The following is a 23436-nucleotide window of genomic DNA, read 5'->3' as shown; positions in this document are numbered from 1 at the left end:
GCTAAGCTAACTGCCTTTACCACATTCTCTGGCAACGAATTCCAGAGTTTAATTACACGTTGAGTGAATAAACATTTTCTCTGATTCGTTTTAAATTTACTACATTGTAGCTTCATTGCATGCTCCCTAGTCCTAGTATTTTTGGAAAGCGTAAACAGACGCTTCACATCTACCCATTCAACTCCACTCATTATTTTATAGACCTCTATCATATCTCTCAGCCACCTTTTCTCCAAGCTGAAGAGCCCTAGTTGCTTTAGCCTTTCCTCATAGGGAAGTCGTCCCATCCCCTTTATCATTTTCGTTGCTCTTCTCTGTACCTTTTCTAATTCCACTATATCTCTTTTGAGATGCGACAACCAGAATTAAACACAATATTAGAGGTGTGGTCGCACCATGGAGCAATACAAAGGCATACAGAAAATATTTTTATTATTTTCACTTATAATCCATTTGTGTATCTAAAAGGTAAACTTCTACAAAACAGATGAAGATGTGATTCCATGTGCCCCATGAAAGGAGAGTTTAATTCTACTTCCATTTAATTTCAATATATTCCATCATCTTTATAACACCAGGCTTCCCAAGGCAGATTACAACAACATTTAAGATGAACCCATCAGGAAATAGGATATCCTCACTAAAATTTGGCCATCTGTATTGTATACAGTGTATTTATTTAGTTTTTACTGTAGAAAACTGAGCACAAAATACAGAGTTTAAAATTGCTGTTTCTACCAGCTATAACATTTTGAAGCTGGTATTTCATAATATTTATATCCAGGGCTTTTTTTGAGGGGGGGGGGTACTGAGTACCGGCACCTTTCCCATTGTCTGCTAAAATTGACCCATGGAACCCAAGTTTTAATGAAACATCTCAGGTTCTACACACCAATTCTGCCTTGTCATAGATTCTGTGACTGTTTGTGGGGGGCCTGGCTATTGTGGGGTGGGTCCCTCAGTGATCACCCCCAGGGCTGGTCTTAGGCAGGAGCAACAGGGGTGGTCGCACAGGGCCTCGCGCTCCTAGGGGCCACACTTTTCTGGCACATCTATCCTCCTGTCTTGGAACACTGCCCTGCTCCGTACCTTAATGTGCCTCCACATTTCAGTAGAGAATATCAGGCGGCGGCGGCAACTGCAGCAGCAATTTTCATATCCTGTCAGCTACCAAGCCCAGAGGCTCCTCGCTGCTGCGTCCCACCCCCTTTTGATGTCACTTCATGCTTCTGAAAGGGCGGGATGCAGCAGCAAGGAGACTCTGGGCTTGGAAGCTGAAGGGATATGAAAATTGCTACTGCTGTCTGCCACTCTCTACTGAAATGTGGTGGATGCATATCAAAGTATGGGGTGAGCTGGGGCTCCGAGAGCTCTAAACCTCCTTTTAAACTGATAAATTATGGCTTATGGTGGTGGGTGTGGGCACAGGGCCCCGCAATTGTTAAGACCGACCCTGATCACCCCACTCCTGAAGGGTGGCCTGGCATTTGAGTCCGGCACCTTTTTTGCTAGAAAAAACACTGTTTATAACTACACTAGTAAAAATGGGCCGTTTCTGGCGCCGATGAAACGGGCGCTAGCGGGCATGGGACTCCCTTCCCCTCCCCTTACGGTACCTGTTCGGTCGGGGCAGGAAAGAAAGAGCCCCCTCTTTCCTGCCCGTAGCGGTGGTGGTAGCTTGCATCGTGTGGGAGTCCGGCTCTCGGCGTTTCAAAATGGCCGCCGAGAGTTGAAGTCTCGTGAGGCAGCTTGAAGTCTCGGCAGCCATTTTCAAACGCCGAGAGCCGGACTCCCACACGATGCAGCAAGGAAGCCACCGCTACGGAGGAAAGAGGGGGCTCTTTCTTTCCTGGCCCGACCGAACAGGTACCTCTAGACCACCAGGGAGACACGCGTTAAGGGGAGGTGACAGGGGGGGAGGGAGGTTGGTGAGGTTAAGCGTGTGCTACTGTGGGCGGGACGGTAAGTTGTAAGGGGCGGGGCTATGTGGCGAAAGGGGCCGGGTTCATCTGCACGTCGGCGGTGGCTGGGATTTGTTGGAAGGGGAGGAGTAGGGAAACTACTTCTCGCCATGCGTTAATTTGTTTTGGTGTTCCGCCCTCGATGTCATCACGTGTGAGCGAGGGCGGGGCATGAAGATGTTGTGTGGCTTCACCACCATGAAACCACGAACCGGTGTGTGTTGTGAGTGACTTTAGTGACGTCAGTGTCCTCAGAACGTTGAGGCTGCGTTTTATTATAGTAGATATGGGAAGCTTTAAAATAAATTAGAAAGCTGTCCAATAAGTAAAAACAAAAAACTTTTGTCCTCAACCTTTTAAGGCACTGCTTATCTAATTGAAACAGCTTTAGACTTGTTACTGATGGACCACCAATAAAAAAAAAAACGGCAAAGTGGATACAGTTCATAGGGTTTGCTTGCTTTGTTTTGAGTGAACGGGGATGACGGCTGCGCTGGGAAAGGGGAAACTTAGTTTGTCCTAATTGTCTTCCTTGCTTACAGTGGACTAGATAGGCTCACTCACTTTCACTCCTGTTTATGAAACATCCTTGAACTGCATCAATGCCGCTTCGTCAACCGACTCCAGTTTCAGAAGCCTTGCTTGCTGGTGCTGCTGCGCTCTAGGCTCCGTCTCCGACGCAACTTCCTGTTTCTGGCAAAGCGGCATGTAGAGGGAGAGAGGTTGTTGTTGTCTGTTGTGTGATGTGTTTAGTATATCTTATGGGATGGTCACAGAGTACCGGAGAAGGAAAGCTGTGGTATTGCTAGTGGGCGACCTCAGAGTCAGGTATGAGTTTCATCGGGGGTGGATAGGTGACGTATCGACAAGAAGCAGAGTGGAAGATAGAGGAGATGGCAGGGATCATAAAGAGGGGAGGCCGATCCCTGAATGCGTTTGAGAGCGTGAGTACAGCCGAATGCGTGTGATTTGGTATCTTTGAGTCTGGCTTGTTCGGGTTTCCAGTTTAAGATTGTCAGCATATTTTGACTTATAATTTGTTCCCATGTTCTGAATTGGGTGTGTGTGTGTCGTGTATGTGTGACCAAGGTGTGTGTTTAATTTCAGAGTAGGAATCTGTAGCAGTGCAGGTTGTTCTGTTATCCTAGTAGATGTTCTAGCACTTGCTGTAACATTTGCAGTGCTGCCTTTTCATAGATTGGATTGGTGCTGTTTGAATATTGTGTGTTAAGTAGTTTAAATAATGTACTTGTAAGATATTAGGCTGCATTTTAATTAATTAATTTATTTGTAGCATTTGTATCCCACATTTTCCCACCGATTTGCAAGCTCAATGTGGCTTACATTTGCCGTAATGGCGATTGCCATTTCCGGGTAACATAATTACAGTTGGTGTTGCGTTAGGGTGCATGCATACATTGTAACATACATGGAACAGATCATGGTATATAACATATATGAAACAGACCCTGGTGTATATGTATATCATATGTATACATATATGGTAAAACAGAATACATTATGGTATCGCATGAAGGTACCTAAGTAATACATTGGGTTGTAACATACATTAGGTCATCGACTGTAGAGAGACCCTATTCGAACTAAGGTTTGATGGGTAATGCTTGATCATTAATAGAACAGGGTTAATCAATCATGTGGTAAGGTTCCGGTTTTGTGTAGATCGTATTTAGTGTTATTGTTTAGTATTTAAGATGGATGTTTATGGTATGCCTTCTTGAAGAGATCTGTTTTCAGTAGTCTTCGGAAGATGGTTAGGTCTTGCGTTGTTTTTATGGCCTTTGGTAGTGCGTTCCATAGCTGCGTGCAGATGTATGAGAAACTGGTCGCGTATGTGGATTTATATTTTAGCCCTTTGCAGTTAGGATAGTGTAGATTGAGGAATGCGCATGATGATCTTTTTGCGTTCCTAGTAGGCAAGTTTTTACATTTGGCTGAGCTACTGAATAGCATGTCTAGGCCTTTTTGTAAATTTTGCATGTCTTGGAGTAGCGTGCTATTTTAAAATATGCTGGCTAACTTTTTCCACATTCAATCCAAAAGGAGATGTGACCATGGGAGGGGCATGGGCAGATCATGGCACTCTCCCAAAAGTTATGCACCATGTTATAGAATGCCTATCCACACCCGATGGAACCAGGCATATGTCCAATGCCCAAAGGTCACGCCTGTGTTAATATTCTGTAAAGGTCAGGCACCTCTTATAGAATACAGACTTCGCACAGATCTTCTAGTGCCAAATTTTTGTATCATATACAGAGTCAAGTTACATATATGTTACATACAGAACCGTTATTCCGGTTTCTACCAGTATTAAAAGTGTTTGGAGTGCAATATTGCAGAATGATTTTTCTTTCTCACTTCATGCTGTTCTGTGAGGGTTACAATATACATTTAATAAGTTTGTCTAGAATACAGTGGGATATCCCTCTCTCTAGTTACAAGCAGTGGCGTAGCCAGACTGCCAATTTTGGATGGGCCTGAACCCAAAGTGGGTGGACACAAAATTTTCTCTCTACCCCCCTCCCCCAGCAAAATTTAGTCACGCTAATCAGATGCATTTGTCACACAGGGTAAAGTGCTGCTTTTCAGTGCATCAGATTTCAGAAAATTTATTTAATAGCCTAACACCCTTTTCAGTGAGCTTTCAGAGGCCAAAACCTCCTGCCTCAGGTCAGTATAATGCTGTTACGGTATCCTCGCCTGACCTAAGGAAGGACGTATTGGTCTCTGAAACTTCATTAACACAGGTACCATATTACTTTATCCTAAATTAAAAATAAAATTATTTTCTTTACCTTTCTTGTATGGCCATTTACTTTTTCTCATTGTGTCGCTCCCAGTCTCTAGATTCTGCTTTCCTTCGTTTTCACTTAACTCTTCTGCCACAGTTTCCTGGCCATTTCTCATTTTTCTCTCCTTTTTCTTTGCTTTCTTCAATATTTTTCTGCCTCTCTCTCTCTGTCCTGATTTAATTCATTCTTACTATCCATTCTTTAATTTCCTTCATCTACTTATGGCTTTTCATCTTTTTCTCACCCTTGTTCTCACCATACCCCTTCCTCTTATTCTCCAGTCTTTCACTACTCTCCTTTTCCATCCAGCAGCTCTCTTCTTTCTCTCCCCATCCTTCCAGTAGTCTCCCCTCTTTCTTTCTGCATCCTTCCGTCCAGTGTCACCTCTTTCTCCCTACCCTTCCATCCAGCGTCTTCCCTCTTTCTCTCCCCATCCTTCCATCCATCTACCCTCTCTCCTGATCCTTCCATCTAATGTCTCTCTCTCCCTCTTTCTAACCAGTGTCTCTGTATCACTCTACCCTTTTCTGTTCAGTGTCCCTTCTCTCTCCACATCCTTCCAGTCTCTCCCCTTTCTCTCCCCATCCTTCCATCCAGAGTCTCTCTCCCCATCCATCCGTTTTCCCTCTTTCTCTCCCCATCCTTCCATCTGTTTTCCCTCTTTCTCTGCCATCCTTCCATCTGTTTTCTATCTTTTCTCCCCATCCTTCCATCTATTTTCTATCTTTTCTCCCCATCCTTCCATCTATTTTCCCTCTTTGTCCCCATCCTTCCATGTTTTCCCTCTTTCTCCCCATCCTTCCATGTTTTCCCTCATTCTCTGCCATCCTTCCATCTGTTTTCCCTCTTTTTCTCCCCATTCTTCCATGTTTTCCCTCTTTTCTTCGATGAGGCCGGCCCTGCATGCCAGCGCCAGCCAGCCCCAGCTCCCATTGCCGGCCACTGCTGCTTTTCCTGTTGAGCAGCAGGGCCGGCGCTACAAAAAGAAGACGCGCTAACGGCGCTAAGGACGAAAAATGTTAAAAAAAAAAAAGCGCGGCACCGGCAGGCACTGTCTAGGCAGCCTTGAGGCATTGGCTGCTGGCTCGCAGGCTCCTCCCGTCTCCTACGTCACTGCAGTGACGTAGGACACGGGAGGAGCCTGCGAGCCAGCAGCCAATGCCTCAAGGCTGCCTAGACAGTGCCTGCCGGTGCCGCGCTTTTTTTTTTTTAAACATTTTTCGTCCTTAGTGCCGTTAGCGCGTCTTCTTTTTGTAGCGCCGGCCCTGCTGCTCAACAGGAAAAGCAGTAGTGGCCGGCAATGGGTGCTGGTGCTGGGCGGGCCTGGGCTGAAATTGGGTGGGCCTGGGCCCAGCCAGGCCCACCCGTAGCTACGCCCCTGGTTACAAGATCATTATGACATTAGAGGTGTATATTCAAAGCACTTAGACTTACAAAGTTACAACGTAACCTATGGAACTTTGTAAGTCTAAGTGCTTTGAAAATGAGCCCCTAGGTAACATAAGAAAATATGCTGAGGGCCAGATATTTCCTGTAGCTTTATGAAAAGAAAAAGTAAGCCCCCCACCCCCACTCCTCATATAGCTATTTTTGATGTCAAAACTGAAGAAGGTTTGAAAATATATGTTGTTATTAGTACAGTGCACGTCGGATAAGCATGCCGTACTTTGGTCCCGTTTTTGGCACCATCAATTTCTATGGGGACAAACTTCGGTTTAGCGCACCACTGATAAGTGCAAGATTCGCTTATATGCATGGTTCAAGACCGCTCCTCTGCAGGAAAGACTCAGCATAAGCGCGCGCATGGAATATGGAAGCCAATTGGCGCGTGACAACCAACGAGATTTAAAATGTGCTGCCTGTTTAACTGCCACAGGCAGAATAAGTGAAAGAATATTGTTAGAGCGTACACTGGGGTTGTCGTCGTGGCGGAACTGTAAGACTTTAACACTGGCTGAAAGAATAGAAGTTCTTAAAAAATTAGAAAACAAACAAAGTCAAGCATCTATTGCTAAAGAATATGGTGTCAATCCCAGTCAAATTTCACGTGTCTTGAAGCAGAAAGACCAGCTTCTGGAAGACTGGCAAAACAATACAAATCCACAATGGAAACGAAAACGGGCGGGAAAAGCTGAGGAAGTAGAAGATGCTCTTCTTTGGTGGTTTTGTCGAGTCAGGAGCAGTTTCCTGTCAGTGGTCCACTGCTTATGGACAGAGCTAACCAGCTAGCTGAAAGTCTTGGACTAACTGAATTCAAAGCCACTGTTGGATGGTTGGAAAGATGGAAGGAGAGGGACAGCATAAAATTCAAGAAACAGCATGGTGAGAAACAAGACGCTGATGACTTTGGTGCTGAAAATTGGGTTGTTTCAGTTCTTCCTACCATCTTGAACGAGTTTGCACCTGTTGACATTTTCAGTGCTGACGAAAATGGTCTTTACTGGCGAGCGATTCCTGATGGAACACTTGCATTCAAACATGCCGAAACTACTGCAGGTAAAACATCGAAGGACCGATTGACAATCCTCCTTTGCTGCAATATGGATGGGAGTGAGAAGTTGGAACCCCTCGTCATTGGAAAGAGCAAACAGCCCCGTTGCTTCAAGAAAGTTAAGCGACTTCCTGTGTCATATGAGTCTAACGCAAATTCATGGATGACTGGGGAAATTTGGAAGCAGTGGCTAAAGAAGTTAGACACTAGATGTGGGCACAAAAGCATCAGATTTTGCTGCTTTGTGATAATTGTGCTGCACACAGGGATGATGTCAGGCTGTCTAACATCAAGGTGGTCTTCCTGCCACCAAACACTACCTCTCTGATCCAACCTATGGATCAGGGCATAATAGCCAATTTCAAACAACATTATCGGGCTCTTGTGCTACGTCGTCTGATGAGTGTTGTGGATGACCAGACTGACAAGGATAAATGTGCTGTTGAACTGGCTCGTGATCTATCACTTTTGGATTCCCTACATATGCAGAAAGAAGCCTGAAATCATGTTACACAGGCAACCATTGTGAGCTGCTACAAGCGGGCAAGCTTTGTTAAGGATGTGGAGAGGGACGAAGCAGATGCAGCAGTTGCAAACGCGTCAGATGAAGAGGTTATTGACATCCCAGCCGGTGTTACTGAAGAGGAGTTCCATCGCTATGTAGCTGTTGATTACGATCTACAAACAGCTGAAGACAGCACTGGTGTCAAGATATGCGCCTACAAGCAGGCAACAACGGCTGATGATGGAACAGATGAAGAAATGAGCAGCGAGGCACATGCTGACAAAATTCAACAACCTCCTGCTGTCACTTTTGCAAGAGCGCTGGAGAGTCTCAACACCGTGCGGGCCTATCTGGAGGCCACTGGATGTCAGTGCTATGACAGTTTTTACCGTCTGGCAGACGTAGTCTATGGAACTCACAGACCCAAGAGTGTACAGAGGACTATAACTGATTACTTAAAGTAAGCCTAATGTCAGTTAACTGAGACTGTATACTGTACGTATAATAAACAGTACTGTACATATGTTTATCAGATGTCAAGCTTCTTTGGGTCACAACGGTTAAGTGCACGCTCTGGTTAACTGCATGCATTTCTTTAGTCCCAGACCCTTGCACTTAAGCGGATTGCACTGTATGTAGGCATCTAAGTGGTTTACATCTTAAAATAAATGCTTTATTTTTTAGTTAAACTTCTTGAAAATAAAAATCAGGGAACACTAAGATAGTTTTCCAGAAGAACACGAGGCCCCCTTTTATCTCTGTTTCTTTTCCCTTTAGTTCTTGGGGTGAAGCTGAACAATGGAGCCTGAGTTCCATCAAGTCTGCTATGCTGTCAAAGATGCTATGGATGTTCTCTTCTCGTCGAGCAGTGGAGTCCAAATTGCTGCAGTACTTAAGACCATGAAGCAGTATTTGGGTCAAGGTGGAATTTCAACCACTCTGCGAGAGCGGGAAGAGTTCAGCAGGATCCACTTCTCTCCATTCCTACGATGTCTCATTGCTAAAGTGATTCCAGATAAACTGGAGCTGCTCACCTTGGAGCAACAGGAACTGTTGGAGAGCTTTTTCCTGGAAGGGCCGCCTGACCAAACTTTCCTGGTTCTGCTGGATTGTATCATGTGTACAGAGTAAGCTCCAGATCCAGAACTGATGTGGCCCTGGAATTTATTTATTTGTTGCATTTGTATCCCACATTTTCCCACCTATTTGCAGACTCAATGTGGCTTACAATACATCATAGCAAGCGTCAATCAAAAGTAAATGTTGCATGAACTTGAATGATTGGTGTTATTTCCCTGTGGGATATTTATTTGGCTTTTTTCATTGGACACATTTAGCCAGCACAAAAATTTTGTTGCAGTGAAATTGACTGTATAATTGGGCATAGACCACTCCAATGTGTTATAGAGAGGATGGTTTGAAGATTGATGATGCTTCTGTTTCCCCACGGAAGTAACATTTTACAATTGGACTGTGTCTTTATAGGGTGATCACAAAATCAGTTCAGTTGAATCTTCCATGTGTAGCTGCCATGATGTTCCCTGTATCTTTCTGCATTTGGATCAGCAGCAGCCTTACTTTTCTTTATTAATGTCCTGTTTTATTTTCCATAGGCCCAGTTTCTGTCTGATGAAGATTGTTGGCATCCTGGAGAATTTCCTGTGCAAAGGGAGATTGGCAGCATTGATGTGGGAGGTTTGTCAGCAGCAGGCCCAGGTCACCTCGCCGCTTCTACAGGAAACCCTGCTCAGCAAGATTGTATGCCTTCCTGACCACCTGAGCAACAAGCTGCATGAAGAGAACCTGTCTGCCTTCTACCCCCAGAACTACTTTCCCTTGCTTGGGAGGGAAATTGTCTTTGTCTTGCAGAAGATCTCTGAGGCTTTAAGAGGTGAGAGGGAGGGCAATAGTCTGATCATGGTTGTATGTGGGAGTGTGATCAGTGCCACATCTATTGTAACTCAGTGTTCTGAATTTAAAATAATGTTATTTTGGGTGCAGAACTTATTGTGTTTGAGATGTTTCCAACTACAGCTTTATTTTTCAGATACAAAGGGTAATTTTATTATAGATAGCCTATGTGTGAAGATCATATAGATCCCTAAGTTTAGCTTATGAAGGCATATAGGTACTTTCTTGTCAGTGTGTGCATTTTTATGTGCATACCCCTGGAGTAATTAACAAATAGTTTATAAAATTACCCTTGTAATCCAGTCCTATTGCCCCTTAGGAGGGGAAAACACTTCAGCCCCTAGAGATAAATCTCTCTGGCTGGAATAAGAGAGACAATCAGACTTAGTTTAGGCGCAACCAAGTAAAATGTTTATTGGTAAAGTCAGTACAAAAGTGATTGTTCCCTCATGGAGCAGTTTTTGTCACACAGCCAGCAAGACGTTCAGGCTGAGCTACAAGGCTGCTCTGTTTGGCTTTCTCATTCTGCACTTATATACTGTTATAAGTTTAATTTTTTCTAAAACATGTGATTTCTTCTGTTCTAACTTATTGTACCTTAAAAGGATATTTCCTGTTCCTGTTTTCTTCATTATACATAAAAGGTTATTTCCTTTATTTTGACATCCTCTCCTGTCCCAATACACGTTTGCACTTTGTGCTCATTGGCCATTTCTTTATCCCATACATGTGGTCCCCAGCAACAGCAAACAAATTGCATGAAACACCTGGCTCCTTCTTCCCTAAACACATATTTGTGGAGGAACATCTCCTTCTTTGGAGGGTCCTCAGTCTCACTCGCCATCAAGTTTTATATCAATTTTATCTGCCATATATGAGCCGCATAGCTTCAGTTCCTCATGTGTTTCTCCTTGTCATGTGATTTATATGTTTCAATCATTTTTATTGCAGACAGGTTAATAAACAGTGTACCAGTATGCATAGTTCTTTAAAGGATTAACACCTGAATCAACGCTGTTAGCAAAGATGCACTACAACATGTCTACCTATCCCACCCCTCTATCCCTTCCCGTCCTCCCCCCCTAAACTCCCCCCGACTCCACCCCCCTCCCCCCACCTCAATAATCCTACTATCAGTCCACAGGTATTCAAAGTCTCTCGTCTACCTACACAGTCTCTCAATTTAGAATTTTGCTTTTTGCTGTTGGTTGTAGGGTATCCCAAAATTCCGCCCATGTCATGTGATTTATAAGAAGTGCATAACAATAGTTGCTATTTACTGGAAAATAAAACTTTTGCACTCAATGTACAGGCAGTAAGGGAGAAACAAAACTTATGCTCATGACAGCTGATCTGGGTGCTTGCAGGCCAAGCTTGCAGAGGAAGGAATACAAAAGGGGTTGAATTAGCAGAAGTTTGAAACTTGAACAGTCGTGTCATTTGCAACATGTGTTATATACCTTCATAATTCAGTGTTAAAATCTATCTAAATAAACAGTGTTTCTTATCTCCTATTTATTTACTTATCTCAGTCTTGGATAAGACATGGCTGAGCATTTTGGATGCATGGAGAAAAGTCTTACCTTGTGATTGTCTTTCCTTGAGTCCCTCCAGACTGGTCCAGATGTGGATAATGCCTATTCTATTCCAGCAGCTTGAGAAGTACTAGTTCCATACCTTTTCCCCTATAAGGAGACCTGTGCAGTCCATCTCCAACTAATATTTTTTTAATAAAGCACTGTACCAGTCAACTATTCCCCTCATGAACTAGGGACTAGAAAACAATGGAACAAACTAAAACTCTGAAATCCCTTTTTTTTCCCTTCAAGTATTCTGTGGCCTTGAGCATCCAGAGCTGAAGCTCCTAAAGTGCAAAACTCCACCTTGAACTGCTGTTCCACAGAGGCTTACACACTGGTGGATTCTGGACTGGTCTAGATGAACTCAAGGAGCGGGTTGCGAAGCCAGGGAACTGGGTTTGATTCCTGCTGCTGCCTGATGGTCAGCAGTGGGTTGAGATCCCGGGGAACCAGGTTCAATTCCCTCTGCAACTCCATATGACCCTGTTCAAGTCACTTAACCCTCTTTTGCCCCAGGTATAACAGTAGTGCAATGTACTACTTAGATTGTGAGCCCACTAAGAACAGTCCCAGTATGTGTAAAAATGAATCTGTAAACTGCTTAGGTCTAAGCGGTATATAAATATTTAAAATGAATGAAATGGAAATTAGCAGTTTAATATTTAAGTTTTCCTTTCTCATCATCCCGCTAGATCAGTTTAGATGAGTGAAAAGTACCCACCTTGTTAGGTATTGCTTGGGAGCCAGACAAACCAGCTATTGGAACCAGTAGCCCTGAAGGCAGCATCCTGATGCGCTTGCACATCCAACCTATAGTATTTCAAAAAGAATGCAGCCACAACCTGCAAGGGTCAGGCTGTACTTCACCCAGGACGCTACTTGTGTTTTTGTGGAATGCACCTTCAGGGCAATGGTCATCAAATGCCCTCGGATAGTGTACATTGACACTATACGTTCTTTAATCCACTGAGCCACCATGGCTTTAGAAGCCACCTTTCCTGTCCTATCTCCTCTCCCCCAAACAGTACAAAGAACTGGTTAGAGTGCCAAATCTCATTTCTCTTCTGATAACAATGTAAAGCTCTCTGAGTATCCAACTAATGCAGTCATCATGCTTCCACTGTATCTCCTTCCTTCTCAGACTCCAGAAGTGAAATAGACTAATTAACATGGAAGGAAGACACCACATTAGGTATAAAGGAGAGAACCAGACATAGCACAACCTTTTTGCCAGACACCACTATGAAGGGTTCTTGGATTTTTTTATTTTATTTTTTAATCTTATATATATGGGGACCAAGGATGATTCTCCCTTACTCCTACCAGGCTAGTCCAGACTGTACAGGAGCTCATCTGCTGGAGACTGAAAACTACTAGCTAGTGGTTGACTATAGAGCAGAGCTTCCCAAACTATGGGTTGGGGCCCCAAATGGGGCCATAAAACCCGTGTTTGGGGTTACAATCTAGATGGGCTCTCCAGAGATGCATTATTATTATGCACCTTCAGGAAGTTACTCAACTTTATTTGGCTGCAATCATGGGGTCACAGCCACAAAAGATTGGGAAGCACTATTATAGAAGTCTGCTTATAGGGAAAAGGGCATGGAATCAGTAGTTCTGAATCTCCATCTGCTGGCAGGAGTGTAGGGTATTACCCATGCATCTGGACTGGTCTGAGGTAGAGAGTTGCACGGGGGACAGAAATTTCACCTATACCCACCCATACCTGTTAAAATCCATTCCATCCCCTCAGTTAATCTCCTCCATTTCCACTGGAGTCGACATTATTTTCTTGCTTGCAGCCCTCTGTTTTCTTACAACCCCAACAGCCTCCCATGTTTTTTATGGATGGTATTCACTATTCAACCAAAGAGTGTGCCAAGCCTCAGTCTGGTGCTCCAGCTGCCTCTCTGGGCATTCTGAGCCTCAGTCTGGCACTCCAGCTGCCTCTCTGGGCATTCTGAGCCTCAGTCTGGCGCTCCAGTTGCCTCTCTGGGCATTCTGAGCCTCAGTCTGGCGCTCCAGCTGCCTCTCTGGGCATTCTGAGCCTCAGTCTGGCGCTCCAGCTGCCTCTCTGGGCATTCTGAGCCTCAGTCTGGCGCTCCAGCGGCCTCTCTGGGCATTCTGAGCCTCAGTCTGGAGCTCCAGCGGCCTCTCTGGGCATTCTGAGCCTCAGTCTGGCGCTCCAGCGGCCTCTCTCCGTACATTCCGAGACTTATGGAGTCACCAGAGATTTTGACTACATTGCTGCAGGAATCCCGCATTCCTCATTCCTGTGGAGCTCTGTAGTTTGAGGGACAATGAGTAACTCCGCTTTGTTTGTGTAAGTTTATCATACAGTAAAATGTGTGTTCGTTCACATATGCCAACAAAAATGATAGGATAAAGTATGAATGCACATTTTTGAAACCTCAATATATTTGTTTAGTTTTCTTCCCAGATCAAATTCTGTCCCCTCAGAACTCTCTCTTTTTTTTTTTTTATACTGTGACTGAAAATATGCAGTATAAGCATATATTTAGCTGGCTGAAAATCTGTTTCATAGATTCAGCCTTTTTACCTGTGTAATTTCTGTTTTTACCCCTGCAGGTCCTATCTAAGCCCATGAAAGTTCCCATTCGATCTTTGCATCTCAGAAACATAAGTTGTTTTTTTTGCTATTGGTTTAGTAAACTTTAATACATCTTTTACAGCATTGTACATGATTTCACTAGCAGGTTTAGGGTTGGGGACTGTGGTAAACATATACATGCTGCAAGTGGGCATATTCTGTGTTTGTATCCAAAGTCCAAGTGCTCATTGCTGCAGTGAGGTATTGGAGACCCAGAACAGTGATTTCTAGTGAGGTTCTTTTGTTGAAGTGAGACTGGATAGAGTCAGTTTTATATGTTGTTGTTCCTTCTTCCCTCACTATCCCTACTCTAGTAGTGCTACTTTTACTTTTTTTTGTTCGCTGACTTTTTTTTTTTTTTTTCCTGAGCAGATGGGAAGAACTGTTCCATCTCCTTTGTGTCACAGGTGCTGGGGAAGGTTTGCTTGCAGGGACGCAGAGGTAAGTTCTATTTGACACCACCCAACCTGCTTGGAAAGGGGAATGTGAGGCCCTAGAGATGTTTCACTATACTGCTAACAGTCTTGCACCTGTGCTCATGTATTTAAATGGAGACGCACATTCATTCCAATCACATCCTAGATCCTAGAATGATACTGTTTAAAACTGCAGTGCTAGTAGGATTTTTCAGAATAATCAGCTTGTCTTAGCTGTTTGGGTTTTATTCTTGGGTCTCTTCTTTGTGATCCTTTTACACTTTCCTTGTATTTTCAGAGGACTAGTTTCATAGGAATAATTTATGAAAGGGGTCAATACCTAATGGCAGTGGTTCTTAGTGGTTCTTAGCCCAGTCCTCAGGGCACAACCAGCAAGTCAGGTTTTCAGGATATCCACAATGAATATGCATGAGAAATTTGCATGCACTGCCTCCTTGGAATACAAATCTGTGTCATGCATGTTCATTGTGAGTATCTTGAAAGTCTGACTGGCTGGGTGTGCCCCAAGGATTGGGTTCAGAAGCACTATGGGGAGATTATCTGTCCATTTGTCTGTGACCTAGTTTCAGCAGAGAGAGCATTTGAACGGTTTTGAGTGAAATTTTATATTTTGAGAGAGGGCTACAATAAGAGCCAAAATGGGGGTGGAAGGAATGGAGGTTATTGAGTAATAGTGAGAAATAGGATTCTGTACAAAATCATTGCTGCAATGAAGCTTTACATAGATCTTGGTACCCTTAGTTCAAGGGGGATATGCATAAAGGAATCCTGTGCAGTAGGATTGGATCCTCATTGGGTGGTGGGGGAAGAGGGGTTGGTGGTTGGGAGGTGAGGATAGTGGAGGGCAGACTTATACGGTCTGTGCCAGAGCCGGTGATGGGAGGCGGGACTGGTGGTTGGGAGGCGGGAAATACTGCTGGGCAGACTTGTACAGTCTATGCCCTGAAAAAGGCAGGTACAAATCAAGGTAAGGATACCCATATGAGTTTATCTTGTTGGGCAGACTGGATAGACTGTGCAGGTCTTTTTCTGCCGTCATCTACTATGTTACTATATTTGCTGGAGAATGGACGATGTGGAGAAGGGTGGTACTCCAGACATGTGGAGGCAAGAGACTGGACAAATGAATCCGCCTGATATGTGAACCACCAACACGCCTCCGTAAATGCATAGAAGTATGGGGGAAGGAGGCGCTGGGAGGGGGGCTGGAGGGGTTGAGTGAGGTGACTATCAATAAAAGTTTGGCATCGCTTCAGTGCTTTGATGTTCAGATACTGTTTGTGTTTTATGATATGTAACATTGCATCTAATGAGTTGTACTAAGTTTGTGGTGTCAATAAAACAGTTGAAACATAAGAGCCAAAATGGACTTTTCCATATCATCAAGCTGATCAATCCATAGACTGGTGGGTTGTGTCCATCTACCAGCAGGTGGAGATAGAGAGCAAACTTTTGCCTCCCTATATGTGGTCATGTGCTGCCGGAAACTCCTCAGTATGTTCTCTATCTCAGCAGGTGGTGGTCACACACAGCAGCAGCTCTGGCTAGGCCTCCAAGCCTAATTTTTAGGTTTTGTTGAGTGCCTGGGGTTGAGGGCTCTTTTGAGCAAGTGCAAACCTGGTGGTGCCAGGTCCCTCCTTTTCTCCCCCCTCCCGCTGGCTCCGTTAAAAAAAAAAAAAAAAAAATTTTGAACGTCCTTAAAGGCGTTTATTTCGACGTTTATTTAAACGTTTATTGCAGCTACTCACTGGGACACCAGGTCGTTACAGCTCGGAGCGGACAGCAGGTAATTTTTACCTTTTTATAGCGGGCAGGGGGTTCCCCGATTTATCTCCACGTGGCATATGGCGTCGGAGGGCGAGGGCGTAAAGAGTCGCTCCCCGGATCGCTTGGGCGCTTCTAGAGGGGATGCGGGGGTCTTAAAGCCTGATTCGCCCTTGTTGGGTGACAGTTTCGTGGCCGATGAATGTCCCGGTCCTTCCTCCGGCGTGGCGATTTTTCCCGCCATAAACGCCCATCCACCGCTCCTCGCCTCCGCCATCTTGGCCGGCCACGCGGCTCGGACGGCTTCTTCTTGGGCCGCCCTTGAGGTTGGAGACATTAATGCCATGAACGCCCTTAATTTGGGCGACGGCACAAAAGCGGCTAAAGTTAAGCGCCGTTCTTCCCGCGCGGCTCCTTCGCGGAGTGTCGCGCCGGACGCCATTTTGGATGCGCAGCATGTCTCCCCCGCTCTTGCGAGCGCCGGTTGAGGGTGCGTCTAGGCCTGTTGCCCAGGCTGCGGAAGTACACAGTCTGGGGGGTTTCTCCCCCGAGTTTGTTTTGCTGCTGCATCAGGCCTTCCTTATGCAACACGCTGCCCCGGCTCCCTCGTCTGGTAAAGAGGTTGAGGTTCCCAGAGGTAAACGCCCTCAGGTTGATTCCCAGGCCTTGGAGGACTTTGTCTCCTCCGATGTAGATGAGGGCAGCGTATCTGAGGTCTCCCAACGGTCCTTTGCGGATTCCTTGGAGGAGACGGATCCCCGCTCGGATGGAGCGGATGACCCCTCTGCAGCGCGGCTTTTTAGCTCAGACGATTTGTCCAACCTGTTGGTACAGGCCATGGACACTTTGAAGATTTCCTCTCCGGAGGACGTCTCTCCCTCAGCCCCTGTTGGCCCTGCCATTATGCTGGGGACGAAGCACCCGCCTAGAACCTTCCACGTGCATGATGCCATGCACACCTTAATTGCGGCTCAATGGGATGTCCCGGAAGCGAGCCTTAAAGTGGCTAGGGCTATGTCCCGCCTCTATCCTTTGACTGAAAGTGAACGTGAGGCCTATCTGTGGCCTACCATGGATTCTTTAATCACTGCGGTGACTAAGAAAACGGCGTTGCCGGTGGAAGGTGGCACGGCCCTAAAGGACGCCCAAGACAGAAGATTGGAGGCGGCCTTAAGGTCGTCCTTTGAGGCAGCTGCTTTAAGTTTGCAGGCCTCAATTTGTGGCTCCTATGTGGCCAGGGCGTGCCTGACTATGGTGCAGCGGGCTTTCCCCTCGGATCTTTCCTTGAGGGCTGATTGGCCGGCCCTGGAATCGGGCTTAGCCTACTTGGCAGACTTGCTGTATGATGTCTTGAGGGCCTCAGCGAAAGGCATGGCTCAGACAATCTCTGCGCGGCGGTGGCTTTGGCTGAAACATTGGTCTGCTGACCACGCCTCTAAATCCCGCCTGGCTAGATTGCCTTTTAAAGGCAAGCTGCTCTTTGGGGTCGAGCTGGACAAAATCGTGACCGATCTCGGCACGTCTAAGGGCAAGAAGTTACCAGAGGTCAGGGCTCGGGCTAGTACTCGCCCTGGTACCTCCAGAGGACGGTTTCAGGAAGCCCGTCGGTACCGCCCGGGCAGGTCGGGCTCCTCTGCCCCCTCTTCCTTCAAGAGGAACTTCTCCCCCAAGCAGCATTCCTTTCGCAGAGACCGCCGTCCCGGAGGTGTCCCCTCCGGTCCTCCCCCAGGGTCTCGTACCCAATGACGGGGCCTTGGTCCACGCCCCAGTGCAGATTGGAGGACGGCTGTCCTCGTTTATGGGCGAGTGGACCACAATAACTTCAGACGCTTGGGTGCTGGAAGTCATCAGAGACGGCTACAAGCTAGAGTTCTGCCGACCCTTAAAAGACGGGTTTGTACTCTCTCCCTGCAAGTCTCCGGTCAAGCTGTGGTAGTGCAGCAGACCTTGAACAATCTGATCCGCCTGGGGGCGGTCGTTCCGGTGCCAGAAAATCAGCTTGGCAAGGGATGTTACTCCTTTTTCTTTGTGATACCAAAGAAAGGAGGTTCTGTACGGCCTATCCTCGACCTCAAAGGGGTCAATTGGGCCTTGAAAGTTCGGTACTTTCGCATGGAGACCCTCCGCTCTGTTATAGCGGCAGTGAAGGCAGGAGAGTTCCTGGCATCCTTGGACATCAAGGAAGCGTACTTGCATATTCCCATCTGGCCTCCTCATCAACGCTTTCTGCGTTTTGCAGTACTGGGCCGACACTTCCAGTTCAGAGCCCTCCCGTTCGGGTTGGCTACTGCTCCGCGGACCTTCTCCAAAATAATGGTGGTCATCGCGGCCTTCCTGAGGAAGGAAGGAGTTCAAGTCCATCCTTATCTGGACGACTGGTTGATCCAAGCCCCCTCTTATGCAGAGTGCGGCAAAGCTGTGAACCGGGTGGTTGCTCTTTTGAGCTCCCTGGGGTGGATCATCAACTGGGAGTAAAGCCAGCTGCGCCCGTCTCAGTCCCTGGAGTATCTGGGAGTTCGATTCGACACCCAAGTGGGCAGAGTGTTCCTGCCAGACAATCGGATTGTCAAGCTTCAGGCTCAGGTGGACTAGTTCCTAGTAGCCTCTCCTATTCGGGCTTGGGACTACGTGCAGCTGTTGGGCTCTATGATGGCCACGATGGAAGTAGTGCCCTGGGCCAGGGCTCATAGGAGACCACTACAACAATCTTTGCTGCTGCGCTGGACTCCGATGTCGGAGGATTATGCTGTGCGCCTTCCCTTGGACCCAGCAGTGCGCAAGGCGCTGAGCTGGTGGACGCAGACAGACAAGTTGCCTGCAGGAATGCCTCTGGTGACCCCGGAGTGGATTGTCGTCACGACAGACGCCTCTTTGATGGGCTGGGGAGCCCACTGCTTGGGAAGGACAGCGCAGGGGCTCTGGTCTCCTGCAGAGGCAAGTGGTCTATCAACCTCCTGGAACTCAGAGCCATTCGGTTGGTGTTGTTGGAGTTCATCCCGGTACTGGTGTTGAAGCCTGTACGGGTCCTGTCGGACAATGCCACGGCTGTGGCCTATGTCAACTGCCAGGGAGGTACCAAGAGCGCCCCTCTAGCCAAGGAGGCCATGAATCTATGCCAGTGGGCGGAAGCGAACCTGGAACAGCTGTCAGCGGCCCACATTGCCGGAGTCATGAATGTCAAGGCGGACTTTCTCAGTCGCCATGCCTTGGAGCCCGGAGAGTGGCGGCTATCTGTTCAGGCGTTCTTGGACATCACGAAGCGCTGGGGCCAGCCGAGCCTAGATCTGATGGCGTCATCGGCCAATTGCCAAGTGCCGCGCTTTTTCAGCAGAGGACGGGACCCTCGATCCCTGGGAGTAGATGCTCTTCTCCAACAGTGGCCGACACAAGAGCTTCTCTATGTGTTCCCGCCCTGGCCCATGTTGGGCAGGGTGCTAGACCGGGTGGCAAAGCATCCCGGCAGGGTAATCCTGGTGGGTCCGGCTTGGTCCAGACGTCCCTGGTATGCGGACTTGATCAGGCTCTCAGTCGGCGATCCTCTGCGGCTGCCAGTGGAGCAGGGCCTGTTACATCAGGGTCCCGTGGTGATGGAGGATCCCTCCCCCTTTGGTCTTACGGCCTGGCTATTGAGCGTCAGCGTCTGAGAAAGAAGGGCTTCTCAGACAAGGTCATCGCCACTATGCTGAGAGCGAGGAAGCGCTCTACTTCTACTGCTTACGCCAGGGTTTGGCGTATCTTTGCAGCGTGGTGTGAAGCAGGCTCACTTTCTCCCTTCACTGCTCCAATTTCTTCAGTGTTGGCGTTCCTGCAAGAAGGTCTGGACAAAGGCCTGTCGCTCAGTTCCCTGAAAGTTCAGGTAGCGGCTCTGGCTTGCTTCAGGGGCCGCCTGAAGGGTGCTTCCCTGGCTTCGCAGCCAGATGTGGTGCGCTTTCTCAAGGGAGTTAATCCCCTGCGCCCTCCTCTGCACTCAGTGGTGCCTGCGTGGAATCTCAACCTGGTGCTAAGAGCATTGCAGAAGCCGCCTTTTGAACCCTTGTCGAGGGCATCTCTGAAAGACCTGACGTTGAAAGCAGTCTTTTTGGTGGCTATCACTTCAGCCAGAAGAGTTTCCGAGCTCCAGGCACTCTCATGTCGAGAGTTTTTTCTGCAGTTCACTGAGGCAGGAGTGACTATTCGCACAGTGCCTTCCTTCCTGCCCAAGATTGTTTTTCGCTTCCATGTGATTCAGCAGCTCTGTCTCCCTTCCTTTCGTAGGGAGGTCTACCCAGAGGATTACTCTGCTCTCAATTTTCTGGATGTGAGACGAGTCATCATCAGATACTTGGAAGTGACCAATGATTTCCGGAAATCGGATCATCTGTTTGTCCTGTTTACAGGTCCTCGTAAGGGTCTGCAGGCTTCTAAGCCTACAGTGGCAAGATGGGCAAGGAAGCCATTGCAGCGGCTTAGGTGGCTGCGGGGAAGGCCCATACCTTTGCCAGGCATTACCGCTTGACTGTGGCTGCTCGGGCGGAGGCCCGGTTTGGAGCTTCAGTGTTGCGGTCAGGGATTTCTATGTCCCGCCCTGGGTGAGTACTGCTTCGGTACATCCCACCAGTCTATGGATTGATCAGCTTGATGATATGGAAGGTAAAATTATGTATCATACCTGATAATTTTCTTTCCATTAATCATAGCTGATCAATCCATAGCCCCTCCCAGATATCTGTACTGTTTATATTCTGGTTGAATTTTAGGTTCAAGTTTAGCCTTCAGTTACTTCAGGAGGACTTCGTGTTCAAGTTCTTCTTTCACTTGGATTCTTCAAGAGTTGAGACGAGTTTGTGTTACAGTGAGCTGCTGCATTCCTCTCCCCTCCGTTTCACGGGGCTGGATTGAGATTTAAATTCTGCCGGCACTCTCTCCCGCTTCGTGCGGCTGTAGGGCAGCTTTGTACCCCTCCCGCTTCAGCGGTGTTAGGGTCAGTCAGCTCCTCCCGCGGTTGCGGTTGCAGGATAAGCCAGATCCCCCCGCATCGGCGGGTGTGGTGTCCCTCCCCCGCTCCGCGGAGATGAGCTGGACGGATTCCCCTCCCCCACTTGTGTGGGGATGAGCTGGGTTAATTCCCCTCCCCCGTTTCGGCGGTGGTGAGCTGGGCAGAGTGTCCCTTCGTGGGTGTAATTCTCTAAGTGCTGAGTCCTGCGGATGGAGCTTTGATATCGACATACTGAGGAGTTTCCGGCAGCACATGACCACATATAGGGAGGCAAAAGTTTGCTCTCTATCTCCACCTGCTGGTAGATGGACACAACCCACCAGTCTATGGATTGATCAGCTATGATTAATGGAAAGAAAATTATCAGGTATGATACATAATTTTACCTTTTCCAACTGTTTGTCAAAGCTAGCCCCCTGATTGTGTAAAATGCTTTTTGGAAATTTTGTGTACCCTATGGCATACACCTTTTCAATCTTGTTAAATTTATTACGGTTGTGTTCCTTTCAACTCCAGTCTCCAGGAGTTGCTTTACTTCGGTACAAATCAATGTGATGCCTGATAAGTGTTGGCAGCAAGGTCTGTACATGCAACTCCAAAATTTAAATATTTTGTCAGGATCTCCTTGGATCCAGTATATCTTGAAAAGTTGGTGTGAATAGGGCATATAGGGTAATTTTTATAACAGGTTGTCTAGGTTTGGTGGTGGAGAAGGTGCCTGTTTATAACCTATTTCATAAAGACATGTAGGCACTCATGTCTTTACAAAATATTAGCTGAAATTATGCCTATATTGAAATAGCTCAAGAGCTTGCATATGTGTTAGCCCATATTTTACAGAATACACACGTAAAATATGTGACTCCGCCCAAGCCCTTCCCTGAACACATCTGCCTTAGTCACTTACAAGTATATATCTCATTGTACTGCAGTACTTTAAGTATGAGGCATTGGCAATTCTATTAAAACCTTTATGTGCAACAATATTCTATGCAAGCAAAGAAGAGGGACAAATCTCCGCGAAAAAGAGCAGCAACCAAACAGTGGAAATGATCAAGGACCAAAGTGTAGCCAAGATTATTTCTTAAAAACCTTTAACAAACGAGTTGATATAAAATCACGCAGTAAAATATATGACAAAAATTGCCTCAAACACCACACACCTCCAACAGAGTTGCTGTACTAAAGTCAGTGAAAAAGTTATCTTTATCAGTGGTGTCTGAATATAGATGCTTTGAGAGTAACTCTGTGAGTTTTCTCTCTGCTTTGGGAACTGTCCATTTCTTGGGAAGGTACATCATCTATTGCTTTCCCCCTGCAGAGGAGGTTCTGAGCGTGGTGCTGCCTCGCTTGACAGCTTTCACCCAGTTGGACTGCATCTGGCAGAGGATGTGCTGGAGGCTAGTGGAATCTGTTCCAGACCGCTGGATGGAGGCTGTAGTTTCTGGATTTGTTCAGATGGCACCTGGGTAAGAGATTAAACAGTTATTTTCCTTAACAGTCAAATTTAAAACCAGTTTCTTGATATGTTGAGGGTTTGACTTTATGTATGCTGCTAATTCCTGAATGGACTTGAGTTAATTTTGAACTCTTGCATAGCTGACATACTTATGTCGCTCCCTGTAGTAACTCTTGCTGCTGGATAGAGTCTATATCTGTGTTGGGCTGCTTCCCATGTTTATTTACGACATTTTATGTAATATCTTTGTTGAAAGAACCTTACAAACATATTAAAGTGATATCATAGTCAAACAGAATAAGAAACACATTATCACATCCAATTACTAGAATCTTCCCCTTTTTTTTATCCCTCCCCCCCCCCCCCCCCCCCCCCCCCCCCCCACAATATGTTACAACTTTCACCTTATCTAGCTTTCCTCTCAGTGATACCCGCTGTTCCTGTCTGGATACTTGTCTACCACTCTTGAGTAGTGTTGTCTTTGTTTTTACTACAGGATCATTGCATTACTGCACTTTATCTTGAGTCCCCAATCCTCGCGGACTCTTGAGCTACTGTCATGTGACTACCACGTAAGGATGTCCTCAGAAGTTACCCACATATTCAAACTGCTGGTGGCATATGACACTGTGGCAGCACAAGCCCAAGAAGCGGGTCCTGCTCCTTGGGCGAGCTTCTTGGGGCCAACTCGGGGGGTGAAATCCTTCATATAATACTCGACTTCCTGAATTGCTCTAAGCTTCCTTTCAGCAATCATGATGCTGCCCTTCCAAACTCTCTGGTCTGACCCGAAAGACTCGCCCATTACGACAATCTGGGGCTGTAGATAACGTTTTTCTTTTAAGGTAAATCATTACAGTGTTGCCTTGCGTCGCTTCTGTCTTATAGCTTGTACACCACAGTCACTTTTATAACCCCCAATTACT

The 23436-nt window shown here is 46.6% G+C and overlaps 1 protein-coding gene across 1 annotated transcript in view; it reads left to right on the top strand.

The window, feature by feature from the left end:
• Positions 1–2695: 2695 nt before the first annotated feature.
• LOC115459158 (telomere length regulation protein TEL2 homolog) overlaps positions 2696–23436 on the top strand; it is a gene marked incomplete at its 3' end in the record, with an annotated part of 72998 nt that continues 52257 nt past the window's right edge. The window contains exons 1-5 of the mRNA XM_030189031.1: positions 2696–2905; positions 8551–8900; positions 9387–9664; positions 14248–14316; positions 22373–22520. Of these exons, the coding sequence (XP_030044891.1) occupies positions 8572–8900; positions 9387–9664; positions 14248–14316; positions 22373–22520 (824 nt within the window). The remainder of the gene's footprint in view (positions 2906–8550; positions 8901–9386; positions 9665–14247; positions 14317–22372; positions 22521–23436) is intronic.

Source organism: Microcaecilia unicolor, unplaced genomic scaffold, assembly GCF_901765095.1.
Source record: "Microcaecilia unicolor unplaced genomic scaffold, aMicUni1.1, whole genome shotgun sequence".
NCBI lineage: Eukaryota > Metazoa > Chordata > Amphibia > Gymnophiona > Siphonopidae > Microcaecilia > Microcaecilia unicolor.
This window is presented reverse-complemented; position numbering and strand designations above follow the sequence as displayed.